At 42.2% G+C, this 17,315-nt stretch overlaps 8 protein-coding genes across 8 annotated transcripts; 6 read left to right on the top strand and 2 right to left on the bottom strand.

Annotated features, from left to right (window-relative positions):
• Window positions 1-916: 916 nt before the first annotated feature.
• On the top strand, window positions 917-1,705 carry SAMD00019534_123170 (hypothetical protein; the record flags this gene model as incomplete). The annotated part of the gene is made up of 1 exon (XM_012892532.1): window positions 917-1,705. One exon carries the CDS (start codon window positions 917-919, stop codon window positions 1,703-1,705), a length of 789 nt encoding a protein of 262 aa, XP_012747986.1.
• A 763-nt stretch (window positions 1,706-2,468) lies between these two features.
• Window positions 2,469-3,260, bottom strand: SAMD00019534_123160 (hypothetical protein; the record flags this gene model as incomplete). Its single annotated transcript, XM_012892531.1, has 2 exons — window positions 2,469-2,651; window positions 3,099-3,260. Coding segments are annotated over 2 exons (345 nt in total), but the record flags the coding sequence as incomplete, so codon positions are not given.
• A 1,227-nt stretch (window positions 3,261-4,487) lies between these two features.
• SAMD00019534_123150 (hypothetical protein) lies at window positions 4,488-5,230 on the top strand (the record flags this gene model as incomplete). The annotated part of the gene is made up of 2 exons (XM_012892530.1): window positions 4,488-5,092; window positions 5,203-5,230. 2 exons carry the CDS (start codon window positions 4,488-4,490, stop codon window positions 5,228-5,230), a joined length of 633 nt encoding a protein of 210 aa, XP_012747984.1.
• Window positions 5,231-6,105: 875 nt separating this feature from the next.
• On the bottom strand, window positions 6,106-7,026 carry SAMD00019534_123140 (hypothetical protein; the record flags this gene model as incomplete). Its single annotated transcript, XM_012892529.1, has 2 exons — window positions 6,106-6,555; window positions 6,667-7,026. 2 exons carry the CDS (start codon window positions 7,024-7,026, stop codon window positions 6,106-6,108), a joined length of 810 nt encoding a protein of 269 aa, XP_012747983.1.
• Window positions 7,027-9,269: 2,243 nt separating this feature from the next.
• Window positions 9,270-12,363, top strand: SAMD00019534_123130 (hypothetical protein; the record flags this gene model as incomplete). Its single annotated transcript, XM_012892528.1, has 2 exons — window positions 9,270-10,480; window positions 10,545-12,363. 2 exons carry the CDS (start codon window positions 9,270-9,272, stop codon window positions 12,361-12,363), a joined length of 3,030 nt encoding a protein of 1,009 aa, XP_012747982.1.
• A 2,050-nt stretch (window positions 12,364-14,413) lies between these two features.
• On the top strand, window positions 14,414-14,896 carry SAMD00019534_123120 (hypothetical protein; the record flags this gene model as incomplete). Its single annotated transcript, XM_012892527.1, has 1 exon — window positions 14,414-14,896. The coding sequence occupies one exon, from the start codon at window positions 14,414-14,416 to the stop codon at window positions 14,894-14,896; it is 483 nt and encodes a 160-aa protein (XP_012747981.1).
• A 217-nt stretch (window positions 14,897-15,113) lies between these two features.
• SAMD00019534_123110 (hypothetical protein) lies at window positions 15,114-16,646 on the top strand (the record flags this gene model as incomplete). Its single annotated transcript, XM_012892526.1, has 4 exons — window positions 15,114-15,129; window positions 15,229-16,234; window positions 16,312-16,539; window positions 16,622-16,646. Coding segments are annotated over 4 exons (1,275 nt in total), but the record flags the coding sequence as incomplete, so codon positions are not given.
• Window positions 16,647-16,970: 324 nt separating this feature from the next.
• SAMD00019534_123090 (hypothetical protein) lies at window positions 16,971-17,277 on the top strand (the record flags this gene model as incomplete). The annotated part of the gene is made up of 1 exon (XM_012892525.1): window positions 16,971-17,277. A coding segment is annotated over one exon (307 nt), but the record flags the coding sequence as incomplete, so codon positions are not given.
• Window positions 17,278-17,315: the final 38 nt, after the last annotated feature.

Genomic DNA, 17,315 nt, shown 5'->3' with positions numbered 1-17,315 from the left:
CTATCTTTATGATTGAGTGATAGTTGTCCAACATCTGATTGGTCTTAATCTCGATCTGTTTCTGGAAGTACTGTTGATCCCTAAACAATGTCTCACCTCTTGTCTGAGGTTGTTGTCCCATCATATATATGTATTAATTGGTCGCTATTACTATGTTGGAGGTTGCAAAGGGTCATCACGGGTCGGACCTTGGATTCCAAAACAAATATTTGAAGAATCCACCCACAACACCCGTTGAACCCTGCAGAACCCAAGCTAACCTTAGCAGCAATCAAGTTGATAAAGACTATTTATTGATGGAATTTCCATTTTTAATCCATCTTGTCAAGATCTTTGTGTTGGGTGATGTCAATCGAGTTAGAGGGGGACGACGCAGCTTGAACCTACTATGGGGTTCTTGATGCAGACCTGGCCAGAAGGGCACCCCATTGGACCGCAGTTGCCAAAGAGCTTGTAGCATGCTGGGAGAGGAGTGTTAGAGAAGAAGTAGCAGACAGAGTCGGATGGGCAGCTTGGGCAGTGGGTGGTCCTGAGGCATTGGTCCAGGCCATTAACGTTAATATAGAATGTAGATAATAATTAATTTTATAATAAACGAGTATAAGTATCCACTCATTTTCCTCGATTGATTGGATCGTCTTTAGTTTTTTGATCAAAAAAAAACGAAGCCAACAAGGACATTCATTCAAATCATACAAATAATATAACATACTAATGTAATAATAATAAATGAATAATAATAATAATAATAATATAAGAGTATATTTTTATTGGCAAGACTAAAGGTGGAAAGTCAACTTTATGCAATGTTCTCAGTGGCACAGACGATTACGAGGAGGGCAACCTATCAAAGAGTACAACGACGAATCATCAACTTGGAAAGAACTATAATGTTGATGAGCTTGAACTCTTTCTAATGGATACTATTGGCTTTGGTGACACTGGAATCGACCCTAAAGAGTTGATCAAGAAGACTGCTGCCGCCATTCTCGATTTCAATGGAGGCATCAACGTCTTTATCTTTGTATACGAGTCGTGCTTTGGCAAAGTGGAGCGTGACGCATTAGACATGCTCAAGGATACTCTGTTCGCCGATCAAGCGATACTCAATCACATATTGATCGTTCGGACAAAGTTTGAAGACTTTGATGATCCTTCAGCTTGTGATGCCGACATTGCGGACCTGAATGACATTGAACACTTTGCGCCCTATCATCAATGCCCTGTTGAACATGTAGATAATCGAACTTACAAAATAGACCCGAGCGGCGCGGCCAGGGCACAGTCCAGGGTGATCATACTCAATCACATCAGACAGAGGTTCCTTCATTCATCCTACAATCCCAATCTCGATCAACTGATGCACCGCGTCGATAGTTGGAAGACAGTGGAGGAGCGACTGGAAGATCAACGACAGGAGACACTCAGATTGGAGATGGAAGTCAGACTGCGAGAGGAAGAAGCAAACATGAGACTGGAACAACAAAGATTGGAGGCATTGGTCAGAGAGAAGGAAGAGCGCGAGAGACAATTGGAGGATATCAAGAGAAACCTCGGTAAATATATCAAGAGCAGTGTCGCTTTGGAGTCGACCAAGGCTCATGTGGATCAGCTGCAAGATAAGATCGTCAAGGAGATTGCGGACCTAGGTGGCAACCCTTTTCTCCGCGCCGTCTTCAAGAATCTGGATCAGAAGAAGGTCTAAGATTGATTGATTGAACAACTATGGGCATCCACCAAGGTAGTCACGGGTCAGCCATCCGAAAGGATTGACCTCATAAACAAGTTTATCAACATTGCCCTAGTAGGTATATGATCAACATGATAACTCAACTTGAGTGAGTCCTACATCGACTAAACTAACATCATCAAATGTACATTGATTGAACTGTAGGTATCAATGCGTCACAAGCACAACAACATCAACCGTACCTTCTATAAGGAAAGAAATGAGTTTATTAATTACAAATTGACTTGAACAGATTAGGATCTGGCATTGTGACAGACTTGGAACTGGTTTGGAGTTATCACCAGTCCGAACAACTCCTCATCATTGACAGGTTGGCCATCGATAGAGTTCACTTTGAATCTGTTTACAATGTTGGCACAGCCTACGAACATCTCATCGAGGGCAAGTATCTGTCCAACACAATTCCGAGGACCACAACTGAATGATTGCAAGTAATCATTGTGGTTTACGTCCTCAACCAGGAATCTCTCAGGTCTGAATTCATCAGGGTTGGTCCAATGATCAGAGTTGTGATGGAGTGCACGCTGGTTAATCATCACCATGGCACCCTTGGGAATGTAGTACTTGTCGGCAATAATAATTGACTCCTTTGCTTGACGAGGTACGCCAAGTGGGAGCACTGGCATTATCCTCATCACCTCCTTGATCACAGCATTAGTGTAGGGACATTTGGAACGATGGGCCACAGTAGCTCGGTTGCCCAGACCAACAACACTCTCTAGTTCACCGGCCATCTTCTCCTGGATTTTGGATAGTTGATCAAAAACATCAACAACAACTCCAATGTTGAAGCATTGGTCTCACTCCCAGCAACAATAAAGTCATTACCAACCATGGCGACTGAATCCTTGTCCTGTCCCTTTGAGTCAATGATCAAGTGGTCCAACAAGTCCCTTGGGCTGAGATTCATTGTTGGTGATTTGTTAGTGAGCTAGACCGAGAAGAAATGTTAAATATGTAATGATCAAACATACTTATGCTCATCAAGGGTTTCCAAATGTTCGTTGTAGATCTCTTGGGCAATTTGGAATACTTTATCAATCTCTGAACTGAAGAGTTTGAAATAGAGTGTATGAAGTGGTCTCAAGAAATTGATGCAGTCACCCAAGTTCGCTGATCCAGCGGTCTTCATGATGATATTCATTGGCTGACACAACCGAACCATTCTCCCCTCATTCTCCTCCTCCTCAAATGGTATCTCATCAGAGAACATTATACTAAATATAACATTGAGAGTAAACTTCTTCAAATGATTCGTTGGGTAGAACTATATTTGATTGATTAATTGATTCATTTATTGAATGTTAGAGAATGAAATGAATGATTCCAGGAATTGATTTAGACTTACTGGTTGATTGTTCTTCTCAAATTGATTCATCCTTCGAATTAAGTTATCGATCTGTTCTTCCATAACAGTGCTGACAGATCGCAACTTGGTTTTTGTAAAGGCGTTGGACACCAACTTTCTAATATGATACCATTGTTCATCACGGCCCAAAGCCAAATCAATTTAGTTTCGACTCAATACCTTGAAAGATGGTGACATAGGGTGATTGGTAAAGTTGTCAAACTCCTTTATCATGATCTCTTGGATGATCTTGGGGTCGCTGACAACTACAGTATAGACATCGCCCATCCAGAATCTAAAGACACTTCCAAAAATAGGTAAACTATTAAATTTTTATTAGATTGAAATAATTATTAAATTCATTTAAATATTTTTTTTGTTTGTTTTAATTTATAATAATTAATATATATATATATATTTGTGAAGATATTTATCTTCCAGCTAATTTACACAAATTATTACGTTTAATCTCTCTCTTGAATATTATTGAATAGGTGCCATCTCAATGTATTCTGTTGTGAACATCAACGGGTAGACATATATATTACAAAGTTATATCGTAAATCAAGTGGAGTGCTGTGACACAACGTTTAAATCGTGAATGTGTTTGGTGGGTTATCGTCATTAACTCACCAGATACATATCGTGTAGATATTGGGAGGGGTACAGTTCCACTATTTTAGGGAATATTCCCTTTTAGGTTTTAAAGTGTTACTCCATACTATAATAGAAACGTGTTGAGAGTACTTGTATTGTACTAGTATCTTTATTATTTTAGTTGTGAAAATACCATTATTGTCATTGCTGTTGTATTGGAATGTACCAGAAACATAATGAATCTGTAATAATAAATGAAGATTGGGATGACCTGAGGTATCAGGTATAGGGATAGAATTTAAATTCGTTTGAAAGGAATAATTATTTTAAAATAAAAAATTTATCATTCATAAGGTCATTAAATAATTTATAATTATTTTTATAACAATGGTATATACCAAACAATTAATCCAGAAAGTTGCTGAGGCTATTCATTCAACTTCCTCGGAAACTGAAATCGTTAATGAACCATCAACTACACAATTTAAATCGGACAACATGGCAACTCTGTTTGAACAACGCTACAATGATTATCTCAAAACAGAATACAAGGACAAGAGATTGAACCAATTCCTTAGACTTGATGAATATCGTCTTGGTCTCGCCCGGAGATTATTGAATGATTTACAAAATGTTGAAGATTTTGGCATGCTCTGGACTCCAGAATCAATCAACCGTATTTTCGACCAACAATGTCACAGCCAATATTATGACATTTGCCTGGAATGGTTCGACAAGACATTCACTGATCCAGAAGAGATGGAGCTTATGAACAGTGGATTTATTCTGGATATGATACATTGCTCAATTGGAATATGGGATCTCAGTTCCTTGGCTCAACCTCAAATCATCACTGTGTTTGCCAACATGATATTCTTGTTCATTATCGACGACCACTACGACATGTACCAGTTCATGATCAAGGCAATCGAGGACAATACCTACGAGGAGAGACCGGAGTTGACTGCGTTCCAACGGGTCAACTACAGGTTGCTAAGTGAGATACACCGCCACAGCGATGAAGAGACCTTTGAATACCACCGCACCTACCTACTCGAGTATCTTTACAATTCGCTCTTTGAGGTGAGCCTATCCAAGATGTCCAAGATCAACTCTGATGTCTACTATCGCGCCCGTACTTCATGGGGTGGCAGTGGCACCATCTGCATCCCTGGGTTTACCGCACCACAGATGAAGGAGTGGGTCTACGCCAGCAAGCACAGTCACCTGTTCTCTGACTTGTTAACTCACATGGCAACATTCACCGCTCTTTGGAACGACATGAACTCTTGGAAGAAGGAGTTGAATGAGAAGGGCAACTTAAATGTGTTCTCAATTTTGGACAACGAGGAAGACGTCTACAACTACAGTCTATCTCGTCTCAAACTGATGGCCAAGTGTGTTAAAGGTTTGAACAACGGCACTCCTATCAATCTAAAGAGTATCAGTGACTGTGTAATGGGAGTAATTGTGTGGCATTCAACATCCATACGTTACATATGGAAAGCCAGCAATTAGATTATCACAATGCCTAACAAATCTGACACTAATATCAAACTACACCAATTAATTAATTAAAATGAATAATAAAAACAAATATATATATTTTTTTTTCTTTACTTCCTATGAATAATATTAATATTAATAAATATTATTATAATGATTTAAGTATCCATGATCGTTACTCATTGTCTTCAAACTAATCTTTGTTCGAACGATCAATATGTGATTGATGATCGCTTGATCGGCGAACAGAGTGTCCTTGAGCATGTCTCACAAGAGTGTAGAGATGATCCAAGTGATGACTTTATGAAGAGAGTCAAGGTGTTGATTGATAGGATTACTATTTGAAGATGAAGGTGAGGAGAGATGACCAGGCTGCTAATAGTGACAACTGTGGCTTCCACGCAATGAAGTTCTTGATCAATCGATACAATGATGGTGTTATTTGTTGTATTGGTACCATTCATGGATGTATGTATTGTGGAGCTACCTGTTTGGTCTGGCGTCGTTTGATCAGTTGCTGGCACTGATTTCGTGATGATGGTGGCGTGGAGGTTGAGGATGGAGTTGGTGTTGTTGATGCTGGACATCTGGAGACGACTTGATCGATGTGTCTGCGGCGGCGACGTCATCGCCACCTCATCCTCCTGTCATTGTCTGATGCTTGTTCTTGTTCTTCCAATCCTCTTCAGTGTGTTGAGAAATGACTTCTTGTTCTCAGGTGTCGACGAGGCCGCCGCAGGGGGATGCCGGCGTAGAATGTGGTGGTGACCGAGACTGGAGCCTGTTGCTCGCCACTGTTCCTCGATGGGACTGGTGGCCTGCTGTCCAATGAGCGTATTGGTACAGCCGGTGAGGGTGGCGGATTGGTCGGGAGAGTCCACACTGCTTGGACATCCTCTTCCTCTCAGACAGCTGTTGCTCGATTGACGTGTCCAGCTGAGGTGCGGAAGCTACCGCTGATGCGGCATCCTCGTTGGCGGGGTGATTGATTGATGAGGGTGATCTTGGACACCTGGTATGGGCTGTCGCCTATCCTGAATAGACCTGTTGCATAGACTTCACTGGTGATTGATGATAGGTGTGTTGGGTCTGTGAATGTCTTGATGCCATTGATCGTCTGATCTGTATCTGTGATGACAATGGATGTGCGTTGGTAGATTGATGATGTTTGTTTTGTTGTTGTTGTTGTATCTACAGATAGAGTTACTTGATCGTTCAAGCCATATGTGAATTGATTATTGTTGGTCTCGAGGTTGAGTTGACCATTGACGATGAGTATGTCGAATGATGTTGACTGTTGCTCGTAGTCGTTAAACAGGTCGATGTCCACATTATGTGTTGGAGTTGATAATGACTATTTATTGATGGAATTTCCATTTTTAACCCATCGATCAAGATCTTTGTGTTGGGTGATGTTCAGCCACTTTCAATCGAGTTAGAGGGGGACGACGCAGCTTGAACCTACTATGGGGTTCTTGATGCAGACCTGGCCAGAAGGGCACCCCATTGGACCGCAGTTGCCAAAGAGCTTGTAGCATGCTGGGAGAGGAGTGTTAGAGAAGAAGTAGCAGACAGAGTCGGATGGGCAGCTTGGGCAGTGGGTGGTCCTGAGGCATTGGTCCAGGCCATTAACGTTAATGCATTCCTTGCCTGGTAGACAGGGCATCTGAGTGCACAGTCCCATTGGGTAGCATTGTGGCTGGGTGCCGGCCGCTCCGTAGCATTTGGGGGCTTCGAATGTGCATCCCATGGTGGCACATGAGGCGTTGGCAACAGCAGTGTAGACACAAGAGAGGACGATGAGAGAAAGGATAAGCTTGTACATGTTTAGTTTAACTATTAATCTATGTTTCTAATAAGTTATTCAACTGGCAAGTTGGTGGCTACTTATATTCAAACTTGTCCAAGTTAGTGATCAGACGTCATTACTCGTTGTGTCTAACTAACATCATCATAAAGATTTACTTTGTATTTATTTTAAATTGATGGTCGCTCCTCCTTTGTGTATCTCCGAGGCCTTTTATTATACCCATTCATCAAACCGGCTCTTTTTGTGAGATACCAAGACGATATTCATGTACACATCAATGAATTCATGAGTGGTGTCATCATGTACACAGATGCATCAACCGGTTCGAAATATGTTCAATTTCTATAAATAGGTCAGTTGATAGACGACGACATGATGAATATCGTCTTGGTATCGCACAGAGGTTATTGAATGATTTACAAAATGTTGAAGATTTAGGTTTGATCTGGCACCTCAACCAATCAACCATATTTTCGACCAATAATGTGTGACATGCTGCAAATATTTATGACGTGTGTCTGAGGGACAAGGTTCGACAAGACACAAGATATTCACTGGTCCATAAGAGATAACATAGTTGAAAAGTGGATTTGTTATGGATATGATACTTTGCTCCATCGGAATATGGGATCTCAGTGCTTTGGTTCCCTGCCTCAAAACATAACTGTACAACCGAACCTAGCTCCTATAGTATCTCGACTCATCACTTTTTTAAAATTTATAGTAGTGATAAAGATAATATAGAATGTAGATAATAATAAACGAGTATAAGTATCCATATCACTCATTTTCCTCGATTGATTGGATCGACTTAGTTTTTTGATCAAAAAACAAACGAAGCCATCAAGGACATTCATTCATTCAAATCATACAAATAATATAACATCTATCTAATGCAATAATAATAAATGAATAATAATAATAATAATATAAGAGTAAATATATTTTTATTTGGCAAGACTAAAGGTGGAAAGTCAACTTTATGCAATGTTCTCAGTGGCACAGACGATTACGAGGAGGGCAACCTATCAAAGAGTACAACGACGAATCATCAACTTGGAAAGAACTATAATGTTGATGARCTTGAACTCTTTCTAATGGATACTATTGGCTTTGGTGACACTGGAATCGACCCTAAAGAGTTGATCAAGAAGACTGCTGCCGCCATWCTCGATTTCAATGGAGGCATCAACGTCTTTATCTTTGTATACGAGTCGTGCTTTGGCAAAGTGGAGCGCGACGCATTAGACATGCTCAAGGACACTCTGTTCGCCGATCAAGCGATCATCAATCACATATTGATCGTTCGGACAAAGTTTGAAGACTTTGATGATCCTTCAGCTTGTGACGCCGACATTGTGGCCCTGAATGACATTGAACACTTTGCGCCCTATCACCAATGCCCTGTTGCACATGTAGATAATCGTACATACAAAATAGACCCGRGCGGCGCKGCMAGGGCACAATCAAGGGTGATCATACTCAATCACATCAGACAGAGGTTCMTTCATTCATCCTACAATCCCAATCTCGATCAACTGATGCACCGCGTCGATAGTTGGAAGACAGTGGAGGAGCGACTGGAAGATCAACGACAGGAGACAATCAGATGGGAGAATGAGGTCAGGCTGCGAGAGGAAGAGGAGGCACGCATGAGACTGGAACAACAAAGATTGGAGGCATTGGTCAGAGAGAAGGAAGAGCGCGAGAGACAAATGGAGGCACAGAGACTGGCCGATCGAGAAGAACATCATCGACAGGAAATGATCAGGGCCAACAATGAACGAACTATATACTGTCCACGACAACATTGTCGTGAGAAAATGGCAGAGAATGAGAATGGGCGTACCATCACTTATGGCCACATCACCATGAACCCATGGATATTCCAATGTCCTAAATGTCGAACATTATCAGAACAAGAGGCATCAGAATGTTGGAGACAGTTAATCCTACTGATGCACAAGAAATAAACGATTGATTGATTTATTCATTGAGTGATCAATCACTGGAACAATTCCAATACCAACGATTAATGACTATTCATTCTTGTTCCAACATGTTGAATCTCACTCAATCATATGTTCCCCCCCACTGAACTGGAATGATTCCACTTTATTCGTTTTATTTGAAAAACATGTGTGAACTTGATCACAAGTCCACTTCACTTTCAAAAACATACAATGGTAGATCATATAACTTATAATAAGAGTTTGAAGCCATTGGAGGATGCCCTTCGTCAATGCAATAGTACAGCAATGTATTGGTGCAAGGGCGAAGAGTACATCCCAATGCCTCGCATAACGATAAAGGACGCAGGTTCATTGTCCTTCCCCGTCACACCCGAGCAGATACAACGTGTGATTGAGCGAGCCACCCGCGCACCCTATGGCAAGGGCACCGAAACCATCACCGACCTCAAGGTGCGACGTGTCTGGCAGATCCAGCATCAAGACATCAGCATCACCGGCACACACTTTGACACCTTCTTTGCCAAGATGGTCGACGTCATCAAGGAGATCATGGGTCTTGGCCAGGAGACCGTCACGGCCGAGCTCTACAAGCTGCTCGTCTATGACAAGGGTGGCTTCTTCCTGCCCCATCGAGACTCAGAGAAGGCCGACAAGATGTTTGGCACGCTCGTTGTCTCGCTGCCCTGCAGCCACAAGGGTGGCGACCTCGTGATCACCCACGCCGATCAAGAGGCCGTCGTATCATTGGAGAATGACAGCATGTCCGAGCTCAAGTGGACGGCATTCTACGCCGACTGTCGACACGAGGTCAAGCCCGTCACCGATGGCAACAGAGTGTGTCTGGTCTACAACCTATTGCGATCTGGTGGCAACCACATCAATCACACTATTGACACCAAACAACTTGTCCAGGCGATTGACAAAGTGTTTGATCGCAATGATCTCCCCAAGGCACCTGCTGTTGCCCCTGCGCCCGCCAAGACATCGGCGGCATCATTGTTGGTCAAGCGACCTCTGTCGGCAACACAGACCACCACTTCGGCCTCTACCTCGAAGTCTGGCACGATCCCACGACCCAAGCAGACGGCGAGGAAGAGTGCAGCGGCACGAATTCCCATAAAGCATTTGACAAGTTTAAAGAGAACAAAGTACCCAGTTGAGGAAGGTCACTGGGTAACAGACGGATTTGGGAAGTCAAGATACGTATATAACCCAGCCTATTATAATGGCGAGCAAGAAACAGACAGCGATGATTATGACCACGACATTGATGGCAATGACGATGATTACGACCTTTACTCAGCACGTGATGATCAAGATGTTTCGGCTGGGATCAAGCCAACCAAGGTAGTACACGCACTCGAGCATGTATACTCAATGGCCAACTTCACATTGGAGTCACTCAAGGGCAAGGATGCTGTAATGGCTCGTGTCTTGCTATCCATTGCAGAGAAGGCCAATATCATGCTTGGACTTGGTTTCATTCACATTGACGAGTAAGGTCATCCATTCATTCTTTCAATCAATCAATCAAGTATTAACCATCAATCACGCAATTAGGAAGGGAGACTATGGAGAGTGGGACACAACGTTCGAGCTGACCCATATCAAGGACATTGTTGATGGTACATCGATTGCTGAGAAGATGGATGTACAAGAGAATGTGGAGATCATGCCACAAGGTGCATTCAACAAAATCAAGCCATATCAAGAGGAGCAGGAAGAAGCCACAGGCAACGAGGGTGGAACATTCGAGAGATTCTATCGACATGCAGTCATTGTGATCTGGGACGTCCAGGAAGCTGGAAGGTTCGCAGTGGTCACCTCAATGGAGAAGGCATTAGCCCATCTCAAGGTTGAACTTGAGAAGATCGGTGGCATCAACAAGGACCCCAAGGCGACCAGGGACCTGCTTCATCAAGTGTTCTCAAGTGTGCCCAACTATGATGACCTCAGCTCTGATCATTTTAGCGAGGTACTGGCACACCTGTCGTCGATCAAGAACAAACAATACCTTCCAGAGTTGTTCAAGGAGGCGATGGAGGCAACAGTGAACGAGTTCTTGGCAGAGGTCCACACGGAGCAGTTCAAGAAGCTACTGTTTGACACATCGGTCAAGGAGGACCTGGCACGCGAACTCATCAAATTGGTCGTCCAACGAGCTGAGCTGTACAGTGGCTCAGAGTTCCTGCATACACTCTGCTTGCTCACCAAGCCCAAGTACATTGCGTCGCTCATCCCTGAGCTCGGCCACACACTGTGCGACAGGTTGGACTCGGATCATCAGCCCACGGTCGAGGGAAATGCCAGGACATACTATTCCCGTTGGCATGGTAGTCGAGAGCGATATGAATACTTTGTGCAGCTCCAGAGGGACCTGGACACACTATTCAACGAATATCCAGTGTTTGCCAAGGACCGCTTGCAGTTAATCTCAAAGCTTGCCGTGTTTGATCAGAGACAGTACATTACTATGATGACCAACAACAACAATATCACTGGATCATCATTGGACTCGAGACTGGCGTACATTGAATCGATGCTCAAGGATCTGGAGACACCTGGCACTCTTCCAAGCTACATGTCACTGGACTTTATCAAGGCGGTGTACCTGTCACTCATTAGCCACTCTGACCGAGTCATAACAATGAATGACCTTTACGAACACATCCCCGTGTTTGAAAGGATAAACACTGCACATCCAGAGTGGATAGCACACAGCCAACACTGGCACCATCTACTCCAAAGGATGGTGAGTGGAGTCGTTGGCGCCATTCACTCAAGAAACCTCGGGTCATCGGTGAAGTTCATGGTGTCGCTCTGGGACCTGGTGCATCCCCATCAGTCAAAGATTGAGAGCTATATCAATGTGTTGGCAGACATCGAACCAAACATGTTGTACGAGTTGGTGCAACAGTTGTTCAAACAATATGGCCAGACCTCAAAGTACTACTGCCACCTCTGGGACAAGGCATCCAGGAAGTGCCTGGAGGCATCATCATTGCCCTACCCCACGGGCAATGAGCGAAGATGTACACTGAGATGCGCATGCGAACACTGTAAGGTGCTGGCCAAGTATCTCAGTTCGCAAGACCTGACTGCGAGGTTCAAGGTCAAGGAGAAGGATAGGAATCACATTCTGTCACAGATCCACGGATATGGCTTGAGCTCGGATATTGACCGTAAAGGTGTTCCTCACACACTGGTACTCACCAAGAATGCGAGCTATCTGGCCAAGGATGTGACTGCACGCGATAACTCGGAAAACCTGGCACTCGACTATTTAACACTGCTACCACATGCACGTGTCAATGAGCCATCAAAGGCACTCAAAGACTATTTGGCCTTTCATTCAACAACTGTGTTGGCCAAACGTTGATCATCAGATTGAGAAGGAGTGATTGGATCATCCATCATATTTGGTTTATGCTACTGGATAGTACCTGGTAGCATGGATGATCGTCCTCAATAAACTCATTATTGATTTGTCAATATCGTTGGGACACCAAGTGGAGAACTCAGAACTGTAGATCAATGATCAAACGATCGGACATGCTACCACCTGGACATTGCTACAACGTACTTGGTCAGAATGGGCTGTAGTTATCAATCACACCTATATGAGATCACAAATTGAATAGGTAAAGTTGTAAAGTCGTCAGGTGTCATAATCAATCAACACACATAGTGTGAGTGTGTATGTGTATGATTATTGTAGGAGTATGTGGTAGTGTGTGAATGAGTTTGTGTTGGTAAGACTGACTCATCACTTCATATCAGTGGGACATCAAGTATGATGGGGTTGTGAAGTTGATTCATTGCGGTCTACTAACTTCAAACACTAAATACAACATTCATTGCTCTACTACCATATGCAATGAGTTGGAAGTGGTTGATATATATCATGATCATCGGGGATGTGGGTCGTATATCACTCATTGTCATACTATACTATGCTATATCATGATGAGTGTATGGGTTAGTGACACATGACATTCATTCACCATAACTCTCTTCCATTAACAGTCCATTATCTATCTATTCATCCATTTCATATATAACATCTTCATTCTCAATATCTATCTTTCTCTATCAATCAATCAATCTAATTATACATTATGGAAAAGGCAGTTGATATCCGGTCATTTAATATACTTCGCGAGGTTGATGACCCCTCTTCAAACAATGCCTCTGCTTCAAGACTAAGAAGGGGAGATACAACAAGTCTTCTAAGAAATAGCCGATACAACAATAACAATAACAATAACCATAATAATAATAACAATGCCCGTCGAATCGATCGCCTGTCCAAAGCAGCTGGCTCGCTCAATCAAAAGTACATGAACCTGTTCTCCCTCGATACAATGGCCGACATGCGTAAGAGGAACAACAGATCCACATCATCTCCATAAAAGGACTAAATGTCACATTCATTCAAATCAATCTGTTCGTCTTTATATGTTTTTAATAATGATTGTCTTAAGACAGAGATAGAGATCATGAGAGAATAGTGGGATGATGAGTGAGTTAGGGGGTGGTGTAGGATCGATTGTGTAGAGTGTGGTTATTGGTATGCTACACACACAACTCCTTAAAAGGAACAATCCTTATTGCGCTCTTACTTTCATTCATTCAAGTTGGTAGGCTCATTCATTCATTATTCATTCATACATATATATACATATATTCACATAAAGAGTTATAATTTATACACATACAATTCTATAAATATAATGTTTGTTGATTATGTTCCCAGTTGAACAACTACCTCATATATTGATTAGAGAAATAGTTTCGCTCCTACCGGACAACATTGACAGGATCAACTTGGTATTGTCCTCAAAGAGATTGTTTGTAGATAGGTCAAAGTACTTGCACTTCATCTTGGGCGACATATCCCTTGCATCCTATAAACGATCGACATTCCCATTCTGCTTAAACTCATTCTACAATGAACTTCAACATTCATTCCTATCGTCGTCACCAGATTCACTCGATAAAACATTCAACAACATAACATTGACAGATAATGACGATAAAGATAAAGGTAGGAATCAAATGTGTTACATATTCTTATTATAGTATTGACTAACAAGACTATCTTAGCCACAATAATATATAGCAATGTGATGTGTTTTAGTAATGACTTTAATCATTTGATTGTACCAGGTTCAATCCCTACAAACATTACCAAACTGATATTTGGAAACGATTTTAATACAAATATCCCTCCGGATGTGATTCCAGAATCAGTGACCAACATTAATTTTGGATATTCATACAACAAACCTCTTGGGCTCAATGTCATCCCCTCCCATGTGACTCATATAGAGTTTGGTTATCAATTCAATCAGATCCTAAAGCCCAAAATCCTACCTCCATCTCTTACAACTCTCATCTTTGGCGATGCCTTTAATCAACCGATACGGATGGGACATCTGCCACCAAACCTCTCGAACGTCACATTTGGCTACCGATTCAACAAACCATTGAAACGAGGCAGCATCCCATCGTCAGTCGGCACTGTCGAGTTTGGACGTAAATACAACCTGCCCATCTTCTTTGGATGTCTGCCTAGGCTACTGCACACTCTTCGCATCGGTGCCGAGTTCTATCAGATGATTGAATCAGGGACTATCCCCCATCTGTTTAAACTCGTCCTGATATGTGACAGTAGCTTTAGGATAAACTTCTTTATACCAAATCCAATGGAGTCATTACCTAGCAGCTTACAGACCATCAATCTCCAAACCAACAATTTCCACATCAACATTAGACTTAACAACATAAGTGACCACTCGATAATTTTATCCAAGTATCTTGAAGGTGGCATCATACCGACCGAGAATCTAAAGCAACTGATAGAGAAAGATAATTGCAATATCTTCCAACGATTCATCCAGCCTCAATAATTATTATTTATTAAACAACCCACCAGATTTGATTGGAAGTTCAAATTAAATTTAAAAAGAGTCCACGTGAAACACGCTTGACCAGCTCGGTTTGACAATGCACATTGTCAACTTTCAATCATTCAACAACAAGTTCAAACTGATATTAATATTCATTCAGTTATTACATTACATATTTATATATATACACACACATTCAATATACATTACATTAACCATGTCTATATATAGAGGTGAGTACAAGTATTCATATATCCTTCATTCATTTGTTCATTCAATCATTTGAAACATAATAATGATTGATTAGCTAACATATGACATGGATACTTTAGCATCAGGAAATAGAAAGGATACTAGAAAGGAGGAGGGCGGAAGAGCCCCAGCAGGAGGAAAGAAGGGCGATAGCTCAGCTGCTGGTGGCCCAGCAGAGTATGAGACACAGGCAAAGCAAAAGATTGAGGTGTGCCCGACATTTGAATCGATGCATCTTAAAGACGACCTACTCAGAGGCATATATGGCTTTGGTTTCGAGAAGCCATCGGCCATTCAACAGCGTGCGATTCTCCCCATCATTAAAGGACACGACACAATAGCTCAGGCACAGAGTGGCACGGGCAAGACAGCGACGTTCTCCATTGGCGCATTGCAATCAGTCGATCCCAGCATCAAGTCGCCTCAGGTGCTCATCCTCTCGCCAACACGTGAGCTGGCACAGCAGATTCAAAAGGTGCTGATGGCGCTTGGCGGCTTCATGAGCGTGCAGGTGCACTCATTCATTGGACAAAAGACCATCGCCGAGGACCTTCGTCGTCTGGAGGCTGGCGTACACATTGTCAGTGGCACACCAGGCCGTGTGATCGACCTTATCTCGAGAAAGGCGCTACAGACTAGACACATCAAGATGATGATTCTCGACGAGGCCGACGAGATGCTCGGCATGGGCTTCCAGCAACAGATCAACGACGTCTACAGATATCTGCCGCCAGCCACACAGATCGTGCTGGTGTCGGCCACACTCACACAGGACGTCGTCACAATGACAGACAAGTTCATGACCGACCCCGTCAAGATCCTTTTGAAGCGTGATGAGCTGACGCTCGAGGGCATCAAGCAGTTCTTTGTGTCTGTGGAGAAGGAGGAGTGGAAGTTTGGAACACTGTGCGACATCTACGACTCGCTCACCATCACTCAAGCCGTCATATTCTGCAACACCAAAACAAAGGTCGATGCTCTCACCGAGAAGATGCGTGAAGCCAACTTCACAGTTGCCTCAATGCATGGTAACATGGAACAGAAGGAACGTGAGGAGATTCTCAAGTCATTCAGATCAGGCGAAAAGTATGTGTACACATCATATCAATCGATTGATCACTTTAACTAACCAAATCCAATCACAATCAATCAATCAATCAAAGTCGTGTGCTCATTACAACAGATATCTTGGCAAGAGGCATTGATGTCCAGCAGGTTTCATTGGTAATCAATTATGACTTGCCAAATGATCGTGAGAACTATATTCACAGGATTGGAAGATCAGGTCGTTTTGGTCGCAAGGGAGTGGCAATCAACTTTGTCAAGAGTAGTGACATTAGAATATTGAGAGATATCGAACAATTCTATTCCACTCAAATCGATGAGATGCCGTATGCTATTACCTTCATATATATTATAACTTCCTGGATAGGTTACTAACATTATCCCCCTCCTCCTCTTTCAATCATCCAGAATGAACTTTGCCGATTCGATCAACTAATTATTAATTAATTAATTGATTGTGATGTTATTGATAAAGAGTGAAAGCAGAGTTGAGCTCTATTGTATATCTCTCTATGTGTCATTAAAGTATCCAACCTTCCACACTTCATTCATTTATCCATTAATTCCATGGAATCCACCTCAATGACTTCGCGCTAAAAAAAACACAAATTCACACAACTTTTGAAGTTATTCTTCTGTTTGTTGAACAACTAAAGAGAAGTGAGGGAAAGAGTCCGACATCAACATCAACTTCAACGTCAACATCAACATCGACATCGACAACAACATCATTAATATCAACTGATATAGGAGAGAGATGGGAAAGTCAAATAATGATACCCATCACAAGGGTAAAGAAAGAGATAGAGATAGAGAGAAGGATAAAGATAAAGATAAAGATAAGGATAAGGATAAAGATAGAAATAGGGATTCATCATATCCTCCACCAATAGGTGGTCAATCAATGGATCGTATAGATCTAATGCCATTGAAGAAACAACTAAGTACAGCATTGAGTGATAAGATCGATCTATATTGGGACTACATCAAGAAGTTCCTCCAAGGCAAGCTGTCAAAGCGTGAACTCGACTACTTTGTAACCAACTACCTCACCGAATCAAACCGTATGAGTTCAATCATTCAAATCATTCAATCAATCAAT

Source organism: Acytostelium subglobosum (genome assembly GCF_000787575.1).
Source record: "Acytostelium subglobosum LB1 DNA, scaffold: scaffold40, whole genome shotgun sequence".
In the NCBI taxonomy this organism is placed as follows: Eukaryota; Evosea; class Eumycetozoa; order Acytosteliales; family Acytosteliaceae; genus Acytostelium; species Acytostelium subglobosum.
Note: the sequence above shows the minus strand (reverse complement) of the source record. Positions and strands in the feature narration are given on the sequence as shown.